Genomic DNA, 23,091 nt, shown 5'->3' on the forward strand with positions numbered 1-23,091 from the left:
TACGCGAAAAACTGCACTGGCTCCCAATCAAAGAACGTATTGCTTTCAAAATCTGTACCCTGGTTCACAAAATTATCTACGGCGAAGCCCCGGGATACATGACAGATCTCATAGACTTACCAACCAGAATGTTACGTCCTTCACCTGGTGCTAGGCCTGTGCGGACGATTCACCGGCGAGTCGTGGTCAGGCGAAGATAGCCGGCCATCTTGGTGTTGGTTAAGCTTCAGGAAGGAAGGAGGGTCTGTTTCTGTTTCTTATTTCTGGCAACCGTCATCTGGGTTGGATCAATGGCTGCAGCCATCTTGGATAGATCAGGTCCTGGGAAGCCACCTTGGAGTAACAAGGTCAGGAAGGAAGCCCATATTTGGACGTAGGCACCTCTGCTGATGGGGGCAGCCATCTTGAATCAGCTGCACAAGCTTGAGCCTAATTCCTCCACTACTTAAGGCTCTGCCTTCAGTCTTTCGTTGCTTCGGCCTCAATTGTCTCGGAGGTCCACGCCGGAGTTCTGTTCACCGGCTTTCCTCAGTTCCTGGTTTCCTGTGTTCCGGACCTCGGCTTCTTTTCCTGACCACGACTGTTTGCTGCCTGCTTAGACCTTGGACTGTTTTGACTATTCTTTGCCCTTCGGATTACTTGGCTATTAGACTGTGTCTGCTTGCCCGTCAGCCTGGTCAGCGGCTATGCAACCCCGCCGGTTCCAGAAGTCCTGGTGGCCACCTGCAGCTGGGAGCTCAACTCTTGGTGAACAGTGGTCGCTTCCCAGGTGAAGCTAGGGGTTGTCTGGCTGCCTGACCAAGTCACTCCATCTCTGCCGTGCTCAGTCAGGGCACAGGGGCTCACTATTACCGGGTCATAACACAGAAACACGTCCAGCTCAACACGAACATATCTCAATCTCCACTATCCAAGTTGCAAAGGACTAAAATTCAAATCAACTTATGCATCCAGTTTCTCCTATTTAAGCACACAACTGTGGAATGCATTATCAAAAGCTGTGAAAACAACATTTTACCACCTAAACTCCCGAAAATCTCTAAAAACTTACCTGTTTAAAAAGGCATATCCTACTGACCCAACTTAAATGCCTGAACTCTGCAACACAACTAAACCAAAGCACCAGGGCTGGTCTTAAGCCGAGGCGGCCGCATAGGGCCACGCGCTTAAGGGGGCCCCGTGCGGCGCGCCTCAGTCAGCCTCCTTCGCTCCTGATTCCTGGCCGGCACTATTTAAATTTACCTCCGCTCTGTTGCAGGCAGCTTGGCAGCGTCAGTGAGAACACTGTGACGTCCCACCACCCTTCCCTTCGCTCGTTCATTCCCTCTCAGTGTCCCGCCCCCAAGGAAATTACCTCAGAAGAAGGCGGGACACTGAGGGAACGAACGAGCAAAGGGAAGGCTGGTGGGACGTCAGACAGCGTTTTCACTGATGCTGCCAAGCTACCTGCTACGGAGGTAAATTTAAATACTTGCAGATTTGAAGAGAAGAGGGCGGGCAGGTGGACATGGGAGTGGGAGGGATGGGGAGAGAGGAGAGCATTGATCGATGGACATGGATGGGAGGTCAGGGCCCAGGGAGAGAGGATTAATTGCTGGACATGTAGGGGAGGGAGGAAAATTGCTGGATCTGGATAAATGGCGGAGGGAAGGGGAGAGAGAAGCATCGATGGACATGGATGGGAGGACAGGGCCCAGGGAGAGAGGAATATTGCTGGACATGGAGGGGAGGGAGGAGAATTGCTGGATCTGGATAGATGGAGGAGGGAAGGGGAGAGAGGAGCATTGATGGACATGGATGGGAGGGCAGGGCAGGGCCCAGGGAGAGAGGAAAATTGCTAGACATGGATGGGAGGGCAAGGGAGAGAGGATAATTGCTGGATATGGAATGGAGGGAAGGAAAGACAAAGGAAGGAGATGCACATGGATGGAGGGGAAGGGAGAGAGGAGAAATGCTGGACATGGATGTAGGGGAGGGGAGGAAAGTAGATGCACATGGATGGAGGGGAAATTGCTGAATTTAAGGGCTGGATTGGAACACTTTGAAGGCAGATGCTGAAACTGGAGAAAGGATAGGGACAGGGCTACAGATGGTAGACAGGACACGGGAGGATGGTGGACATGGTGAGAGAAAAAATATCAAATGGAAAGAAGACACTGCATAAAACAGAAGACACTGGGACCAAAGCGAATAGAAAAACTAAATGATCAGACAACAAAGGTAGAAAAAAGTATTTTATTCAGAATTTATTAAATGGAATATGTCTGCTTTCGGAAATGTGCATCTGTGATATTTTGCATGTAAGTTTCAATTTTTCTAGTATTGCTGCATGCTGAGTCTGACTTCTTGAGGTAACTTTCCAGTTCAGTATTTTGCCTTCATATCTGTTGTGTCATGTGTTTTTCATGTGTGATCAAGGTGCAGTATCCTGCTAGCGTGTAGTATTTGCAGCCCTTTTTGTTTTGTTTTTTTCACGAGGTAGTGTAATGGTGTTTTAGAGCCTGGTGTAATTACAGTTCTGCCTTTCCACGCATAGGGTTGTAGCTCGTCCTGTCCTTGGAATTAGTGCTGTTATGGTTTGGTAAGGTTATGAGTGTGTTTTTGCACAAGTTTGTGTATAGTGTTTTGCAGTGGAGAGATTGTGTGTCCGCACCTCTGACCCCCCGGGGTTATGAGAATTGGAACTACTAATTGTACTGGACTTGAACTGAATAATTTCTGGGGAGGGGGGGTTTCATGATAGCATTGTGCTTATTATTTCAATCAGTTTTTCTGTACAAATTTAGCTTCATTTGTCTTTATTTGAAATTTCATAAATAAAAAATGTTCTAAAAATTTAATAATCAATGGGGTGGAGCTGGGGCGGGGGCAGGGCTAGGGTGAGGCGGAGTTAAGATGGGGCCCCACCAAATTGGTCTGCACAGGGCCCCGCACTTGCTAAGACCGGCCCTGCAAAGCACGTAATAGCATAAAATAACTCTTCCGCTTTACGATTCCTAATGTGTCTGTTCCACATGAACCTTATTTTACCACAACTTCACTTTGTATTTGTTCATACCGAAGTCGGCAAACGCCTCTCCGGTACAATGTAAGCCACTTTGAGCCTGCAAATAGGTGGGAAAAGGTGGGATAAAAATGTAACAAATAAAAATAAATAAATAAATAAATGATCAAAGTGTCCTTGGGGGAGTACAGGGTGTAATTAATGTAGAAAGATAAGCAGGGGTGCCAGAATGCAGGATCTTGTGAGTCATCGTAAGTATTTTATGTTGAATTCTGAAAGACACCGGTACCAGTGATGGTACTTCAAAAGCGGAGTGACGTGGTCATAACGACATACATGCTAGAGGAGACGTACCGAGGTATTCTGAACAGATTGAAGCCGTTTGAGTAGAGATGAGGAGATTCCTGAATATGCAATGTTGTAGTAGTCAAAGTGTGATGTAACCAGAGAAAAAAAGAGGTGTTGGCACAGGCTGCATCATAAGAACGGATGGTGGGGTCAAAAACTGTGATGGAATTCAAAAAGGTGTTGGATAAACACAAAGGCTCTCTATATGGAATGAAGATGGAATAAAAGTATAGAGCATTTACTCTCATAGTGACGAAGAAGGGCAACCTTCGAAAGCTAATCAAGAAATGTATTAAGTTATGTCTAATAAAAAAGGTATCATCTTATTTTCTTTTCCATGTTTTATTTTGTTTGATTTCTATTGATAACCTTAAGAGTGGACTAACACGTCTACCACACTACTCTACTCTCATAGTGAAAAAATTAAAATAGCTTTCACACTTTAAGGGGGGGGGAGAGGGAAACAGAGTGGGGTAAACCATAGAAGATGTCAGTTACAAAGACAAAGGGGGAATAACCCACACAGAACTGCAGGTACAACCCTGGCCACCTTTCTGGACAGACTGGACCTTCTTCTGACATCATTTCACTATGTTACTATTATGTGAAGTACTACTAAGAAGATCCCTCACATCAATAAATTACTGCCTGGATAATTACCAACCATCCTTTTGTACAGTGAGGCTAAAAAGTCACAGAAGACAATGACAAGACAAAAAGGCTTTTCTCCCATTCTGTAGCTAATCAGTGTAGTTAATCAGTTCAAAATAGGCCATTTCAAAAACTGGTAAGAAACAAGATGAACAGGTTGGGCTACGGTAATGCAGAACACATCCGCATATTTTGTGTGCCATTGCTGGAGGCAAATTCTAACACAGTTCAAAGGGTGAAAAGTATTTGCTTTGTCAACAGTGTCATCTAAAGAACTAATTCTCATTCTCTCTGAGTTATTTATATAAAGTGCTTAGTTTACCCATGCAGTACCCCTTGTTAAGGAAGATCAAGATTGGAGGCCACTGGAAAAAATTTAAAGTGCGATGCTAATTTGAACGTGGCCATTTGGATTTTAGATTTTAGGTGTATAGCAGGTACACTTTAACATAAAACATAACAATAGTAAAATGACCACACTTAAGCATAAATACAATCAATGAGGCATATAAGTACATAAGTAATGCCACACTGGGAAAAGACCAAGGGTTCATCGAGCCCAGCATCCTGTCCACAACAGCGGCCATTCCAGGCCAAGGGCACCTGGCAAGCTTCCCAAACGTACAAACATTCTATACATGTTATTCCTGGAATTGTGGATTTTTCCCAAGTCCATTTAGTAGGGGTTTATGGACTTGTCCTTTAGGAAACCGTCTAACCCCTTTTTAAACTCTGCCAAGCTAACCGCCTTCACCACGTTCTCCGGCAACGAATTCCAGAGTTTAATTATGCGTTGGGTGAAGAAAAATTTTCTCTGATTTGTTTTAAATTTACTACACTGTAGTTTCATCGCATGCCCCCTAGTCCTAGTATTTTTGGAAAGTGTGAACAGACACTTCACATCCATCTGTTCCACTCCACTCATTATTTTATATACCTCTATCATGTCTCCCCTCAGCCGTCTCTTCTCCAAACTGAAAAGCCCTAGCCTCCTTAATCTTTCTTCATAGGGAAGTCGTCCCATCCCCACTATCATTTTAGTCACCCTTCACTGCACCTTTTCCAATTCTACTATATCTTTCTTGAGATGCGGCGACCAGAATTGAACACAATACTCAAGGTGCGGTCGCACCATGGAGCGATACAACGGCATTATAACATCCTCACACCTGTTTTCCATACCTTTTCTAATAATACCCAACATTCTATTAGCTTTCCTAGCTGCAGCAGCACACTGAGCAGAAGGTTTCAGTGTATTATCGACGACGACACCCAGATCCCTTTCTTGGTCCATAACTCCTAACGTGGAACCTTGCATGAAGTAGGTAAATTTGGAAATGGCAAATTGAAACCTAGTAATAGGACTAATATGAAAGAGTATCAGAAATAGCACTGTAGAACAATCATATAACAGAAATATGATAAATGTCATGCAATACAAATGATACCAAAATAGATAGCAACATTAGTATGCTACAAAAGTGGGTGCCTACTTTTCTTGATCAAATAGGTGTCACATACCTGGAACCAGGGGCGTAGCCATGGGTGGGCCTGGGTGGGCCCGGGCCCACCCACTTTGGGCTCGGGCCCACCCAGCAATGGTGCAACTCAGCCAACGAAAAAGCGCGAGTTCAGCTCCCTCCTCCCTGCCACCCGCCGGCGCACCGCACAGGTTTTGTTCCCTCCCGGCCTGCTCCCTCCCCTTCCATCCCTGCCAGATGTCTGCAGTGGAGCCGCACGCTGCTGCCACCGCTACACAACTACTTCTTTCAGCGTCGACTCGTGGCGGGGTAACAGATCGGAGGTGGGAGGTCTGCTTCTGCGCTGTAGTTGGTCGCCGCTCAGTGATTGTAGGGGTTGTGGGCCTGGGGGGGGCCTGTCTAGCAGCTCTGACCTAGCCGGCTTTCTCGTTTTAAGAAGAGGCAGTGAAGTCTTAGCTCTCTCAGATGTAGCAACGGCGAGAGAGAGAGAGCTTGGTCTTTTTTAACACACGGGTCAAGTATGACTCTCCGTTCTGTAGCGGTTGAGAGCTGCTCTTTGGCTTGCTCCTTTCATGAAGCTGGTTAGTAAATCTGTCTCTCGACTTGTGTTTTCTTGCCATTCCCCAAAGCAGATATCTAGTTCTTGCACCTCGGACCTCTTCCACTTCACCTTATTCGATGATATCGCTTTTTGGGGGGGGTTTGGCCAGGGAATTCTCTTCGGGTGGATGACCCTTTTCTAGAAGTGTCAGCGTTCCCGTTTGTGCCTTCAGACGGTCAGAGAGTTCCCGTTGATCACTAAACTTGGGGATTTTAGTCTGGTGTCTGCTGGGGTGGGGGATGGACGGAGTTGACATTGCCCTCTGATTTAAAGTCGGGCTACTTCCTAGGCCTTTGTGTTCCCTTGAAGGAGTAGTGGATCCTCTTTTTGTTCTTACTATCTTTATTACAGTTTACAACTTCATATGACCTAGTAAATAGCTCTGATCCATAGGAAAGGTCTGTTTCGGGGGAGGGGGGGGACTGATATTTTGCTGGAAGGCAGGAAAGCGGAAAAGAGAAATTGGAACCAAAATAAAATATCCAGACAATAAAGGTAGGAAAATCATTTTATTTTGAATGTTTTAAATGGAATATGTTAGCTTTGGGAAATGTGCATAGTGGATGTCTTTTTATTGTGTTAAGTAGAAAAAGAAATGCGCTTTTGGTTTTTTTTTTCTACAGTGTTACAGTGCATGCTGAGGGCTCCCAGTTTAATTTTGTCTACATATTTTTATTTCTAATTTGTGATCCCTTGTTCTGTAATTTGTGAGGGTCTGTCAGTGTGACTGTAATGGCAGGTGAAGAGATTGGAGAGGAGAGGGAATTGGGGAAGGGGCTTCTTTATTTTCTGCCCTGGTCACCAGCATGGTTAACAGCAGCCCTGAACCTTGCTGTGGCTAGTGAGGATCCCCAAGCCTTGCCAACTGGGGATCTCTTCTGGGGCTGGCCGGAGCTGCCTTCCGCCGAGCTTTGCAGATGGGGGCACCATCCTGGAGCCACTGACAACTAAGCATGTATGGGGTGCTGGCATCAGTGGCTCGAGGAGTTGCTACTGCCTGCTGGGCTTGGCGGGGAGGAGTTCTGGCCATCTCTGGTGGAGGTCCCCAGCTGACGGAGATTGGAGATCCTCATCAGCTAAAGTATTTATATTTTGAGTTGGGAAGTGCTGGGGGAGAGGGGGGAGAGAGAAAATTTTGTGCCCACCCACTTTGTGCTCAGGCCCACCCAAAATTGGTTGTCTGGCTATGCCACTGCCTGGAACATCAGACGTGGAGGCAGAGGCTAGCAGTCACTTCTCTCTTCAGTTGCGGGTTGACACGCCTACACTTTGGGTGTGCCTACACTTTGGATGAGCCTACTATTTGGGCGTGCCTACTCTGATGTCAGACGCCTTCACTTTAAAACTAGGAGTTTCCCTCCTCTCTTTGCCTCAGCCACTTCTTCCTGGTATCTGGTGCGTTCATGTTGTGATTATTCCTGTTTTACCTGGTTTTGACTCTGTGCCTGGACCTGACTTTGCTGGATTGCTGCGTGCCCTGACTCTGTGCCTGGACCTGACCTCTGCTGATTATTGTCTGTCTCTGTCATCTCCTGAGTCCTGCTCTTGTCCCACTTCCATCTGAACCCAGGGGCTCAACCGCTGGGGAACGGTGGCCGCCGCAAGTGAAGCATGGGGATTTCTGACTGCTGGTCTTCAGATCGGCACAAGGGCTCACTCCATTCCTGGACATTGTGACAAAATGTAGATATGTAGGTGGCACCTCTTTACAGAGCTATACTCTGTGGTCCCAATATTCAGACCATGGGAGGCAACCTGCATAAGTGCCGTGATCGATGCTGACACTGGATATTCAATGCCGGGCCATTTCCGGTGACCGGTGTTGAACAGGGGTACACTGACAGTGCTCTGGGCAGCAAAGGACATTGCCCCCCCCCCCCCCATCTGCACTCTGCAGCCCCGCCCTCCTGCACACTAATGCGTCCTCCCCGGTCCTACCTTGAAGGGCCCTGGTGGTCTAGTGACCTCTTCGGGGGCAGAAAAGAACCCTACTCTTTCCTGTCCATTGCTGCCACTCTGACTTCCTGCAAGAGTTTTGCGAGTCTCAGCAGTTTTGTGAAACCACCGCAGGGAAGTCTCAGCGGCCATTTTGAAAAGGCAGCAGTGCCAAGCAGAGTAGCGACAGTGGGCAGGAAAGAATGGGGTTATTTCCTGCCCCCAAAGAGGCTGCTAGACCACCAGGGCCCTTCAAGGTGGGACAGGGGAGGACCCACTGAGACTCAAGGGGGCTGTAGTTTGCAAGGGGTGGGGGTGGGGAGCCTCTGGGCCCTTGGGCATTGCCCGGTTGCGTGTATAGTCAGTCCGCCCCTGGAATTGAACATCTGGGTTTTTTTTGGCTGGCTCAAACTTAACCAGCTAAGTGAATATTCAGTGCTGGCCAGTTAAGTTTATTGCAAGCAAAAATAAGACTGCTATTAATGCGGTCCAATTTGCCCAAACTTAGCCAGTCAGCACGTGAATATTCACGGATAGCCAGCTATATCGCACAGTATAGGCAGTTAGCTGTTGTGCGCTAACCACGAATATTCAGTGCAGATAACCGGCTACCTCCTGCTGAATATTAGCAGTTATCTTGCTAGTGTCTGTTAATTGCTGCCTTGATGCTGATATGATAAACAATTTGCTCGGTGTTGTTTTTCTTTTGCTCTGTATGGTTTATTAAAATCAATAAAAATTACAAAAATATGAAAAAAGCTTTACATACAAGAGGAGACAATTAAGGTGCTGTGCAAAATAACTGTGGCCATCATATATGTGCCCGAAAGCACACATGTTGAAAAGATCACATGTATTTATACATGCGCAGCACTTTGACATTCCTGGGGCACAGTTTGGGTGGAACAGGGGTGGAATTCCAATGCACATGAGTATTTTATAAAATATATGGATAAAACTGCTTCAGACGGGTAGAAATCTGTGCGTGAGAATTTGCATTCTGTAGGGGATGGTTCTGGGTACTTGTTTTATAAGGTCATATAGGAGCCTATATTCTCTTATAAAACAGGCTTAAAATAGGTTCCTTTTGTAACTTATAAAATTAGCCTCTCTGTCTCCTATTTTCTTTGCGTTAAAACTTTAAAGCCAACTTTAAAATCATGAAGAAAAGGGAAACTGAAATATATAAGTCTACGGGGTTGAAAGAATAATAGACTGAAGTAAGACCATTGGATTCCTCACTAATTACAGAACCTCTTTTCAGCAAAAGAATTCAGAAATCTTTCAGTGCCCATTATAGAATAGCATTGAGTGCCATATACTGAATCTGGGCTATTAAGCATTGACAACTTCCCTGTGAATTTTTTGTTTAGCCCAAATCATGTCTAAGACACACTCCTTTTGTATCAGGAAATCCTGGTCATCTATGTATGTAAATAGTGGCATTCTGAGATGACAATTTGCACATAAATGCAATCTACACATGAAAATGCCACTATTTACACATATAGCTGCCATGCAAGGCTTCCAAAATGATCTACTTAAGTACCTAAATGAGGTACTTAATGCTGGAAATAAGACCTGAATGCTTACTTACGTCCCCTGGCCTGGCCCCACTCACATATCAGGTATCTAAATTTAGGTGCCTAATATCAAAACATCAAGCAGCTACCACTAGCTGCTCTTCTGGTCACAAGGGATGTAGAATCACTATACATGAACATTCCCCATGCAGATGGCATAACTGCATGTGATAAATTCCTTAAAACATCTACCCTGGACCACAAATACTCACTGGAAGCTATTACAAAATTAATCAAATTCATTCTAATTCACAACTGTTTCCGCTTTAACAATGATATCTGCAAATCATGGGCACTGCTATGGGCACCAGGATGGCACCACAGTAATCAAACCTCTTCATGGCAGAACTTGAAGAGACATTTTTGAATACATATCAGACTAAACCCCTAAAATATTACTGGTATATTAATGACATTTTTATGATTTGGACTGAAGAAGAGACTCTCAAATTTACAGTTCTTTCAATGGATACCATCCTTCAATCAAATTCAAAATGGACTACTCCACAGGAAAAAAGTAAACTTCTAGACTCCACAGTCTCTATCAACAATGGCTATATACAACATCTATATACAGGAAACCTACGGATAGATGCAGCTACTTCCACAACTCCAGCTTCCACCCTTCACATACAAAAAAATCCATTATACACAGCCAAGCCAGACAATACCATCATATCTTCTCTGACTCAAGAGACAGAGATAAACACCTCAAAATCCTGAATGAATCCTTCAAATGAAAAGGTTGCAACCCCAAAATAATCTGCAAGAATATTGCCTCTTCCCTTAAAACACCTAGGAAAACCTTATTGCAGTACAAGGAAAAGAAAACCACAGATAGTCTCCCTTGTAGTGCCATACAATCCACAGTTGGAAAAACTAAGAAGAATCACGAAAGATCTAAGCCACTACGCCAGGATGATAAATTACTGAAAGAGATATTCCCAGCTCCACCAATGCTGGCTTTCTGACAACCAAGTAATCTGAAACAAAAACTAGTGAAAAACAAGATCCCAATAAAAGCTCAAAAAGACGAGAATGGCACATGTCTCTGCAATATACCTCTTGTGTTTTAGGGTAGTAAGCCTTAGACCATGGTTGCAGAGCTGACTGTGGCAGACAGATCACCTCCAAGGCCTATGCAGAGAGACAAAGCATGAAGCTGGTAAGGCTGGAACTCTGGAGCTAGGCTGGGCAAGAACTCAGGAGTGGAACTTCAGCTGGGACCAGGAACAAGGCTTGGTTATAGCAAGAATCAGGAACACGGCTCTGGCAGGAACTAGGAACAGGACTCGGCTTGAGCAGGAAACAGCAACAAGGCTCAGCTTCTCAAGAACCAGGAACAAGGCTCGTCTTTAGCAAGAACTAGGAACATGTCTCTGGCAGGAACCAGGAACAAGGCTCAGTATGGCAGGAACCGGGAGTGCAGCTTGGCAGGAACCAGGAGCAAGGCTTAGCTTTAGCAGGAACCAGGAGCACGGTTTTCAGGAACAAAGCTGGCTTGTTGCGAAGGCACTGAAAAGTGGGGCTGAGCTTCCTTAAGAGCGCTCAGGCCTCGATAATGCCTAGGTATGCCCCTCCACAATATCCCACCTTGAGAATACCAAGCTGCAAACTGCCAACACATTTCACAGGATCCTACAGTTACTCACATGGGACAAACATTCAGCATAAAGGGATCCTACAAATGCTCATTTTCAAATGTGGTATATATCATTCAATGCAAAAATTGTGAGGAAGGCTGCTATATTTAGCCAGATGCTAAAGACAAGAATCAGTTTAACAGACATCATATTAAACATCACAATGCCAACCAGGATGTCACCTCTATGGGTCAAAAACAGCAGGGCAGGAGCATCCGTTTCGCCATGGTGTTCACAGTGTTGTGCTCTATAGACACCCTGATCATTGAACCCATAGTAAGGCTTTTCATGCACCAGAGATACATTTTGTTAGCCTAATATTGGGCTTGGAGTTATATTTGCGACTCCTGAGACGGGTGGCTGTGCCCACCGAAACACTGCCCATGTTGGGTCCCATAGCACTGGTAATTTTAATAAAAATTTGAAGACCTCTGTGGGACAGCACTTTACAAAACCAGAACACTGCAACAATTTGATTTTATGGTGAAATTACTAAAAGAAAATGTATCACGATTGTGGTCGTGACCCCTCTCAGACTCACCTTATTTTCAGCGGTCTGCATCTGAGCTGGCTTCTGTCTGTTCTCCTTGAGTTAGCTCTGTCTCTGTGTGCTGGCTGCTTCCAGCGTGGCTCTAATTACTCCACTATACTGCACCTGTGTGTGTTAAGCCTTTCTGTGCTTCAGTATGCTTCCTGCCTGTGTCCTGTAGTTGTGACATCATCAGTCAGGGCCTTGATAAGGAAGTGGTGTTCTTCCATTCAGGGCCTTTGCAAACGCCAAAGGTCCAGGTTAGTGTTGGTGCAGTTTGCACTGCTGCCTTGTCTGGCTTGCCTTGCTTCTTAGTTAAGGTTCCTAGTCTGTATTCCTTGCTTGTTAGTCTCCTGTATCCAGTCCTGTTGGCTCCCTTTCCCTCCTGTCTGAGTACCCTGTATCCTTGTGTGGTTAGCACCTCAGCCTTGCTTTTGTCTGGGTGCCTGTGGGCACTTCTGAATCCTGTCTGCTTTTGGCTTCCTTTCCCTCCTGTCTGAGAACCCTGAATCCCTGGTGCTGTTAGCACTTCTGCCGTGCTCTTGTCTGGGTGCCTGTGGGCACGTCCGAATCCTGTCTGCTTTTGGCTTCCTTTCCCTCCTGTCTGTAAACCCTGAATCCCTTGTGCAGTTAGCCCCTCAGCCTTGCTCTTGTCTGGGGGCCGGTGGACACTTCTGTATCTGGTCTGCTTTTGGTTTCCTGCCCATCCTGTCTGAGACCCTGTACCTTGAACCCTGTTCTACCCAAGCTTGTGTTTGTTTCCTGCCTGTTTGAGACCCTGTGTCCTGTCTAGTCAGTCTTGCCTGGTTCCCTGTTCACCTCGGGCTTTGGCCCTACCCTGGTTAGTCAAGCTTGTTTTGAAAAGTTCTTATCTTCCTCTGTTTGTGGCTGGTTGTCTCCAGCTTCAGTTCCCCTCCTGCTTGTGTCTGCCCTGCTTGCTTTCAGTTTCCTTCCAGTATAGACTGTTTGGAAATCCTGAATCCTGATTCCTATCCTGAACCCTGTTTAGGCCAAGCTTGTTTAAGAATCCTTTCTAGTGAGAGTTTCTTGCTGTTCCTGCCTGCTTGCTCCAGTACAAGATTTCCTCTAAGTCCTGCCGGCTGCCTGCACCTAGGGGCTCAACCCCTGGGGAACAGCAGTCAAGGCTAGGTGAAGCCTAGTTAGGGTTACCATATGGCTCCAGAAAAAGGAGGATGGATTGAGCCAGCCGGGTTTTACTTCCATTGCTTTGAAAGCAATGGAAGTAAAACCCGGCTGGCTCAATCCGTCCTCCTTTTTCTGGAGCCATATGGTAACCCTAAGCCTAGTTCCAGTCCAGTGTGTTCCAGTCCGTGTGTTCCGGCTTGCTTATCTTGTCTGCAGTCCCTGCCTTGCTGGTGTGCTTGCCCAGTGCTAGTTGGGGGTTTTGCCTGCCGCAGCCGCTCCTCGGCAGGGGTCCAAGGGCTCACGATTGCTCCAGAGTCCGTGCCTGCGTGTTTTGAACTTGAGAACCTAACAAAATGTTAAGACACTCCAGGAACGCAAGATCTTTGACGTCAAAATGTGGCCTAGTGGTTAGGGTGGTGGACTTTGGTCCTGAGGAACTGAGTTTGATTCCCACTTCAGGCACAGGTAGCTCCTTGTGACTCTAGGCAAGTCACTTAACCCTTCATTGCCCCGTGTAAGCCGCTTTGAGCCTGCCATGAGTGGGAAAGCGCGGGGTACAAATGTAACAAAAAAAAATTGATGAAGTATTTTGACACCCACCAGACAGGACTTAACAAAGATCTGGGTTTTTCCTATCACATTATAAACCTTAAAATTATACTGCTTTGTTACCTTCTTATCACCCATCCACTTCTCCCTTTCTCTTGCCAACCCTGTTTCTCCCCTTATCCTCCCTTACCCTCTTCCCTTCTGTCATCTTTCTCTCCTTCAAACACTGTACATAAAAGGTTGAGTGGAAAAAAGTTTGTTACCTGTGAACCAAAGTGATTCTGGATCTATGTCAAAGGGCCCTGTGTTATTTGCCCTCACTTTCTGTAGAAAGGTCTCCTGAACTGCCTCTTTTAAAGGTATCTCGTCCACAGTGGAGGAAGTGTAGAACTGCAGTACGGACTGTACTACAACACTCCCTGGGCTGCAAAACACAATAGTACAATTGAATGAGATGCTTGAGAGCTGCTGAAGGGACATGATATCATTTTGCAACCTGTTGGTAAGCATTCCATGGTACAGAGCAGGTAGAGAAGGGGAGGTTTGGAGACAAAGTAGGAATAAGGCAAAGGCAAAATAAGGTAGTGTACTGATTAGTTGACTTTTTAAATTAAGGCAAACGAACCTTATTGTTGTGTCTTTTCAGTGATTATTTTGTGTTGTACTGCAAATTCATCTCAATCGCTTTATATATATAAATTTGTTTATTGAGTTTCACAAACAAATTACATGTCATATTGAGTAGAGGTCTCTAAACAATTAACATTCCGAGCATAAGCTAGTTGTTCATAACTTCAACATTCTCCTAATTTTAGCTAACACAAACTTCTAATCTACCAAGATCTCAATCGTTTTAAAATTCAGACAGAAAAGATGCTTAGGCATCAGACTTAAGCCAATTAAGGGGGTAATTTTAGAAGTGTCCATATAGACGAAAACTACGCATATACAGACCAATATTCAAACCTGCTAGTTACTGTAATTTTTTAAATACCAGCTGCGGTGTTAAAAAAAATGCATGCATTCAGTGCCACTACATGGATAGGTGACAGCACTGAATATAAATAGAATATGGTGACCACCAGCAGTTAAACATAGAGGGCTGGATTCAGTACATGATGCTCAAAAATTGACATAGGAAAAAAAAGCAGCACTCTGCCTATTCTATAAAGGTTGCTCCAGGCTGCGCACGCTTTATAGAATTGCGCATAGCACTGAGTGCCATGCCCAGATTTGGGCACCAGCACTTATGCCTGCTTCAGTTGTAATTCCTGGTGCCCAATTTGGGCACACTTCCCCGGTATGCTATAACATTGAATGCAGATTTTCAGAATGCCCCTGACCTGTATGTACCCCTCCCATGCAGTGGCGCAGCTATGTTGGGCCACGGGGGCCTGGGCCCTCATAGATTTGGCCCTGGACTCCTCTGCCAATGACCCTCTCGACCCCCCTCCCCGGCACCAAACCTGCTGTCGCTGTCGCCTACCTTTGCTGGCGGGGGACCCCAACCCCCGCCAGCCGAGGTCCTCTTCTTCTGGCGCAATGCTTCATTCTGTTTCTGCGAGTCTGACGTCCTGTACGTAAATGTGCAGGATGTCAGACTCACAGAAACAGAACGAAGCCTTGCAGATTCACAGAAACAGAACAAAGCCTTGCAGATCAGCCAGCGGCCGCGTTGCTGGCTGATCTGCAAGGCTTCGTTCTGTTTCTGTTAGTCTGACGTCCTGCACACCAGATGAATATTTACTCCTATAAAGGAGGGGAGTGCAGTTTTCCTATTCAGGAAGCATGTGATGGCAAAAGAATCGGTTGGGCCACTGGATGACCGAGGGGTAAAAGGGGCGATCAAGGAAGATAGACGTAGCGGAGACATTGAATTAATTCTTTGCTTCGGTCTTCACCGAGGAAGATTTGGGTGGGATACCGGTGTCGGAAATGGTATTTCAAGCGGACGAGTCGGAGAAACTTACTGACTTCACGGTAAACCTGGAGGACGTAATGAGGCAATTCAGCAAACTGAAGAGTAGCAAATCTCCTGGACCGGATGGTATTCATCTTAGAGTATTGATAGAATTGAAAAATGAGCTTGCGGAGCTACTGTTAGTGATATGCAATTTATCCTTAAAATCGAGCATGGTACCGGAAGATTGGAGGGTGGCCAATGTAACACCGATTTTTAAAAAAGGTTCCAGGGAAGATCCGGGAAATTAGAGACCGGTGAGTCTGACGTCGGTGCTGGGGAAAATGGTAAAGGCTATTATTAAAAACAAAATTGCAGAGCACATCCAAGGACATGGATTGCTGAGACCAAGTCAGCACGGCTTTTGTGTGAGGAAATCTTGCCTGACCAATTTACTTTAATTCTTTGAAGGAGTAAACAAACATTTGGACAAAGGGGAGCCGGTTGATATTGTGTATCTGGATTTTCAAAAGACGTTTGACAAGGTACCTCATGAAAGGCTACAGAGGAAATTGGAGGGTCATGGGATAGGAGGAAATGTCCTATTGTGGATTAAAAACTGGTTGAAGGATAGGAAACAGAGAGTGGGGTTAAATGGGCAGTATTCACAATGGAGAAGGGTAGCTAGTGGGGTTCCTCAGGGATCTGTGCTAGGACCGCTGCTTTTATAAAAGATTTAGAGATAGGAGTAACTAGCGAAGTAATTAAATTTGCTGATGATACAAAGTTATTCAAAGTCGTTAACTCGTGACAGGATTGTGAAAAATTACAGAAGGACCTTACGAGACTGGGAGACTGGGTGGCTAAATGGCAGATGACCTTTAATGTGAGCAAGTGCAAGGTGATGCATGTGGGAAAAAAGAACCCGAATTATAGCTACGTCATGCAAGGTTCCTCGTTAGGAGTTACGGACCAAGAAAGGGATCTGGATGTCGTCGTTGATAATACACTGAAACCTTCTGCTCAGTGTGCTGCTGCGGCTAGGAAAGCGAATAGAATGTTGGGTATTATTAGGAAAGGTATGGAAAACAGGTGTGAGGATGTTATAATGTTGTGGTATTGCTCCATGGTGTGACCGCACCTTGAGTATTGTGTTCAATTCTGGTTGCCGCATCTCAAGAAAGATATAGTAGAATTGGAAAAGGTGCAGCGAAGGGCAACTAAAATGATAGCGGGAATAGGACGACTTCCCTATGAAGAAAGACTAAGGAGGCTAGGGCTTTTCAGCTTGGAGAAGAGATGGCTGAGGGAAGACATGATAGAGGTATATAAAATAATGAGTGGAGTGGAACAGGTGGATGTGAAGCATCTGTTCACGCTTTCCAAAAATACTAGGACTAGGGGGCATGCGATGAAACTGCAGTGTAGTAAATTTAAAACAAATCGGAGAAAATCTTTCTTCACCCAACGCATAATTAAACTCTGGAATTTGTTGCCAGAGAACGTGGTGAAGGCGGTTAACTTGGCAGAGTTTAAAAAGGGGTTAGACGGTTTCCTAAAGGACAAGTCCATAAACCACTACTAAATGGACTTGGGAAAAATCTACTATTCCAGGAATAACATGTATAGAATGTTTGTATGTTTGGGAAGCTTGCCAGGTGCCCTTGGCCTGGATTGGCCGCTGTCATGGACAGGATGCTGGGCTCGATGGACCCTTGGTCTTTTCCCAGTGTGGTATTACTTATGTACTTATGTACTGATACAGGTTTAGGTGTTACCACCTATGCCCTTCCCTAACTCCACCCAGGCACTATCCCCCCAGATTCTATATAGCGCGCCTAGAGATCCGTGCTGAAATTCAAGTGGATTCTATAACAATGCATGTAACTTAACAAGCTAATGAGCATTGATTGGAGAAGTGGCCTAGTGGTTAGAGCATTGGTCTTGCAATCCAGAGGTGGCTGGCTCAAATCCCGCTGCTGCTCCTTGTGATCTTGGGCAAGTCACTTAACCCTCCATTGCCTCAGGTACAAACTTAGATTGTGAACCCTCCTGCGACAGAGAAATATCCAGAGTACCTGAATGTAACTCACCTTGAGCTACTACTGAAAAAGGTGTGAGCAAAATCTAAATAAATACATAAATTGATAACAGCACTTAACAAGCAATAATGAGCATTAATTGGCACTGATTAGAATTTATTCACACAACTGTCTAAGCGTAATCTGTAATGAAGTGTGCCAAACTTCTAATGCGTGCAGGCAAAAAGGGGTGTGGTTATAGGCAGGGAAATGGGCGTTTTGTGGGTGTATACATATTGAGGTTCACGAGCCTGTCCCTATATGTTTTATGACCAAGACCACTGACCAACCGCCCTCTGGACCGACTCCATCCTGTTTATATCTTTCTGTAGGTATGGTCGCCAGAATTGCACACAGTATTCTAAATGGGGCCTCACCAGAGACTTGTACAAGGGCACTATCACCTCTTTTTTCCTGCTGATCATCCCTCTCCTTATCCACCCGAGCATTCTTCTGGCTTTGCGCATTGCCTTTTCTACCTGTTTGCCCACTTAAGTTCATCAGACACAATCACCCCCAAGTCCCTCTCTTCTTTTGTACACAGAAGCACTTCATCCCCTATACTGCATCATTCCCTTGGGTTTTTGTGACCCAAGTGCATGACCCTGCATTTCTTAGCATTAAATCTTAGTTGCCAATTTTTGGACTTTTCTTCAAGCTTCGCTAGATCCTTCCTCATGCTAGCCACACTCTGTGGGGTGTTTACCCTATTACAGAGTTTAGTATCATCCACAAAGAGACAAATCTTATCAGAGAATCCGTCTGCAATATCACTCACAAAGATGTTAAAAAGAGACGGCCCAAGGACCGACCCCTGCAGTACACCACTGATAAAATCCTTTTCCTCAGAGAAAACTTCATTTACTACTACCCTTTGTCTCCTTCCACTTAACCAGTTCTTAACCCAGTCAGATACTTTATGTCCCATACAGAAGGAATTCAGTTTACTTATCAGTTGCCTATGTGGAACAGTGTCAAAGGCTTTGCTAAATTCCAAGTACACCACATCTAGCACCCCTCTCACATCCAACTGTTTGGTCATGCAGTCAAAGAAGTCAATCAGATTTGTCTGTCAGAATCTGCCTCTAGTAAAACCATGCTGTCTCAGGTCCTGCAGTCCATTTGAGTCAAGAAACCTCACAATCCTCCGCTTTAAAAGCATTTCCATTAGTTTACTCACAATTGAGGTGTGTTACGAAAGACACTTCATCCCTTCCTTGATAGAAGGACACCATCACTGCTCAGTAGCAAAATCATTCCATAGTTGAAGCACTCACGTTGGTACCATCCACGCAGCCATACATTCAGCTCCAGGATGCGAGCTTCCCTCAATTGGCCTTTACCTTCAACAGGATCAATGAGAACACTGGCTCTGCGTCTAGGTGCTTCACCCCTTGAACCAGAGCCATGAAATTATGTTTGATATGTTCAGTAGGATACCTAGCAGTATTATTTATGACAACATGGATGAGCAGCATAGGATAGTGGTCAGTAGGCTTGATGAGTCTCACCAAACTTTCTGTTACGTCTCGAAACTTGGCACCAGGCAGGCAACACACCTCCCTAGGCATCATGCCTGGTTAGCAGATGGGTGCTTCTGTACCCCTCAGAAGAGAATCATCAACCACCACTACCTTTCATTTCTTATTGGCCTCCAATCCATTGGATTTGGGATTTTTGATGTTTCCTCCTGTTCTTGAGATGTTTTCAGCTCTTCTACATTCAGGGCTGTGAACCAATTCTTCATTTCAACAGAAGATGGAGTTTGGGGGGGGGGGGTGATTTTGCAGGATCTGGTAACCTGTGTCCAGTTGTCCTCTTTCTCTATAGGATCTCCTCTCCCTTTCCTGTAGATCGCCAGTGTTTCAACATGCATATCTGGAATGAATTTCTGGTTCACACAGATGCTTCTAAGTCTTGCCACCTCCTCTCTTAGTTCATATACTTCTTTCATGACGGTTCAATGTGCATATGTTTATCACAGGAAATCAGGTCCTTACCTTGGACTTTCAGTCTGGATAGAGGCAAAAGCTGTAATGAGAGCAGCAGTTTTGGGGGCACAATGTTGCTTTGCCGTACTTCAGTATAGGAAGTTTTTGTATCTGTGGATAAAAGAACACAAGAAAAAAAGAGACCTACTAAAGTCCCAACCCTAATTTTTTTTCCTTCACCTGTTCTGTAAGTTACAGGAAGCAGGTAGTTTCACTGTGAGATCTAAGAACCTGTTCAGATTTACTTTGTGGGTGTAGCTCAGTGTACTTCCTTGTTATTGGAAATACAGTGATTTAGTTTATCCTTTTAGGCTTTAGAAATTCTGTTATTATTTGTTTTTTTAAATATCTGTTGTGTAGTGTATTGTGTTTGGTTATAGGCCTAATTCAAGGGATTAATCTTACAAAGTAGAGACCCAGAGCTACAACTGGTCTCAATTAATAGGTAACAGTTATATGACAATAATTCCTTTGGTTACCCTTCCAACAATACTACTACTTCCAACAGTGCTAGCTGGGACAGATCTCTAAAGAGAGTATAGATTCTTTTCCCCTTTTTGAAATGGGGTAAAATCAAAAGCCTGTAGTAAGCTGATAATAAGTTTCTATTAGAGATATATAAAAGTAAAAAACCTGTGGTACTTATAGTATATTTAAGCATGTATCTAATATCTAAATATGTTAAAAAGAAACTCTTTCATCTAAAGCAGGAAAAGCAACTAGTAAAATGCAGAAAGCTGAAGAGTTACTGCAATCAGAAATGATTTGCTCTCAAAAATGGCTGTAATTTGGATGGAAATAATTGTTGGAGATAGACATTGGATTAGGCAATATATAGGAAGCGTCACCCTCGGGGTGGGTGGGCCTAAACAGCCAAGGAACTGTAGAATGGGTTAGCTGTGAAACCTATCTCCAGTGCTGTATTAAACCACCTTACTACCCCTCTGCTTTACAACAAAAGCCTGCCTCCAACACCAGGTAACTGCTTAGAGCCAAGGTGGGAGAGGGGGCTATTACAAAATAACTTTCAAAGATAAAACTTTGATTTCTTACCAAGACTAGTTCTAACAGTCAAATATTAGAAATTAATAGTTTTGAGATGGTAGGAGCAGTGCACAGATGAAGAATTGAATTATCAGAGGTTTCACAGTTTAAGTAAACGTTGCACAAGGTACAGTGAGAAACAAAGTTATTCATCTCCCCCCACCTTTCTTATGTCTTTCTTCCTTATTCAGGTTTCCATTCCCCCTTTTACTTCTCCTATTTCCACCTTCTTTTCACCCAGGTCACCATCTTTTATCCTTCAAACACTCTTTGCAGCCCCCTTTTTCCTCTTGCCCCAGCAGCCACTGTCCCTACCTTTTCTCCCATATTTCCTTCTTCACTTCTCCAGCATCTACTCACCTCCTTCTCCAATATTTTTCTACTCTATTTTTCTTCCACCTTAACCTCAGCATCCATCTCTGTTCCCCTGCATCTTCATTTTACATAAGTACATAAGTAATGCCACACTGGGAAAAGACCAAAGGTCCATCGAGCCCAGCATCCTGTCCACGACAGCGGCCAATCCAGGCCAAGGGCACCTGGCAAGCTTCCCAAATGTACAAACATTCTATACATGTTATTCCTGGAATTGTGGATTTTTCCCAATTCCATTTAGTAGTGGTTTATGGACGTGTCCTTTAGGACACCGTCTAGCCCCTTTTTAAACTCTGCTAAGCTAACCGCCTTCACCACGTTCTCCGGCAACGAATTCTAGAGTTTCTCCCCCATCAACAATATCTGTTATTCTCCTCTTTCTCCCACCACCAATGCCCTCCTCCCACCCCTTGTATTAGGCCCATCTCCAAGCCTTAGTTCCCATCTCCCATCTGCTCTCTTGTTAGCTCCCAGTGCCCTTTACCCAGCCTCAGCATCAGAATGGTCTCCTCAGCCCCTTTCTTCTATCTGCCCAGCACCACTAAATCCACTACAGAGAAGGGAACTTGTTTCTTAACGCAAGCCACTCTAGCTGCCGGCATGGCAAAGGAATTGAAAGTAGAGAATGAATACTTCCTGTACTGCACATGAAACAGAAAGTAGATTTTCTCTGATTATAGCAGCTGTGTGGTGCCAGCAGCCAGAGTGTGACGAGGTTTATAGAACACACTGCCCCTCACCCTTAAGAAAAGCCCCTCTCTAACTAACCTGGGCCACCTTAAGAGCACTGATCATATTCTGGAAGGAAGTGAGCTGGGAGCAGCAGAGTCAATACCTGGGAAGTTTAAAAGACAGGGCCAGGCTGAGGGTAAGGAGGCCCAGGGAAGGAAGAACTGAAGCCCAAGTTTATGCCTTTACTGAAAGCGTGCAGCTACTGTGGCCAGGCTAAGGTAAGCCAGCTTTGTTTAGTTAAGACTTGCAAGCCTTGCTGTAATTGAGGCAGGGCAGCCCCCACCAGCCACAGACTGATTGGCCTGCTAGCCAGAGGTCTACTGAAGACTGTTATCAACCGGTGGCGTACCAAGGGGGTGGGGGCGGTCCGCCCTGGGTGCATGCCGCTGGGGGGGGGGGGGGGGGTGCCGCGTGCCAGTCAGCGTTGTTCGTTTCCATGCTCCCTCTGCCCCAGAACAGGAAGTAACCTGTTCCGGGTCAGAGGGAGCATGGAAACGAACGACGCTGACCGACGCGCGGCACCCCCCCCCCCCCAGCGGCGTGCACCTGGGGGGGTTCTTTCGCCGGGGGGGGGGGGTCGTGCCGCATGGGGGGCGGGGCGCATCGGCGATCCGCCCCGGGTGTCAGCGCCCCTCGGAATGCCACTGTTATCAACCCAGAGAAACTGTTGCGGCAGCCAAAAAAGCAAACAGGATGCTAGGAATGATTAGAAAAGGGATGGTGAATGCTTTTGTATTGCTCCATGGTGCATCCACACCTTGAGTATTGTGTTCAGTTCTGGTTGCCGTATCTCAAAAAGAAATAGCGGAATTAGAAAAGGTTCAAAGAACAACAAAAATGATAAAGGGGATGGAACTGCTCTCGTATGAGGAAAGGCTAAAGAGCTTAGGACTCTTCAGCTTGGAAAGAGACAGATGAGAGGAGATATGATTGAGGTCTACAAAGTCCTGAGTGGTGTAGAACGAGTAGAAGAAAATCAATTTTTTACTTGTTCCAAAAGTACAAAGACTAGGGAACACTCGATGAAGTTACATGGAAATACTTTTCAAAACAAATAGAAGGAAATATTTTTTCACTCAACGAATAAGCTCTGGAACTCTTTGCAGGAGGAGGTGGTAACAGCTGTTAGCGTATCTGGGTTTAAAAAAGATTTGGACAAATTCCTCGAGGAAAAGTCCATAGTCTGCTATTGAGACAGACATAGGAAGCAACTGCTTGCCCTGGGATTTGTAGTATAGAGTGTTGCCACGATTTGGATTTCAGCCAGGTACTTGTGACCTGGCTTGGCCACTGTTTGTAAAACAGGATATTGGGCTTGGTCTGACCCAGTATGGCTACTCTTATGTTCTTATGCTATTCCTGACCTGTGAGGTAACAGGTCCCAGGGCTCAGGTGAATAAAATGTTTACTTTCATCTTTGTATCTCTTGTCTGGCTGAGTTATTCCCAGGGCTACCCTATAACCCCACCCAGGGTCTCACACAGAGCAAGTGAAGCGA

General features: G+C 45.3%; 1 protein-coding gene across 1 annotated transcript in view; it reads right to left on the reverse strand.

Annotated features, from left to right (window-relative positions):
• LOC115462482 (transmembrane protease serine 11C-like) overlaps positions 1 to 23,091 on the reverse strand; it is a 99,100-nt gene that overhangs the window by 42,423 nt on the left and 33,586 nt on the right. Inside the window, exon 6 of the mRNA XM_030192477.1 lies at positions 13,734 to 13,894. Within this exon, the coding sequence (XP_030048337.1) occupies positions 13,734 to 13,894 (161 nt within the window). The remainder of the gene's footprint in view (positions 1 to 13,733; positions 13,895 to 23,091) is intronic.

This window comes from Microcaecilia unicolor, chromosome 2, assembly GCF_901765095.1.
Source record: "Microcaecilia unicolor chromosome 2, aMicUni1.1, whole genome shotgun sequence".
In the NCBI taxonomy this organism is placed as follows: Eukaryota; Metazoa; Chordata; class Amphibia; order Gymnophiona; family Siphonopidae; genus Microcaecilia; species Microcaecilia unicolor.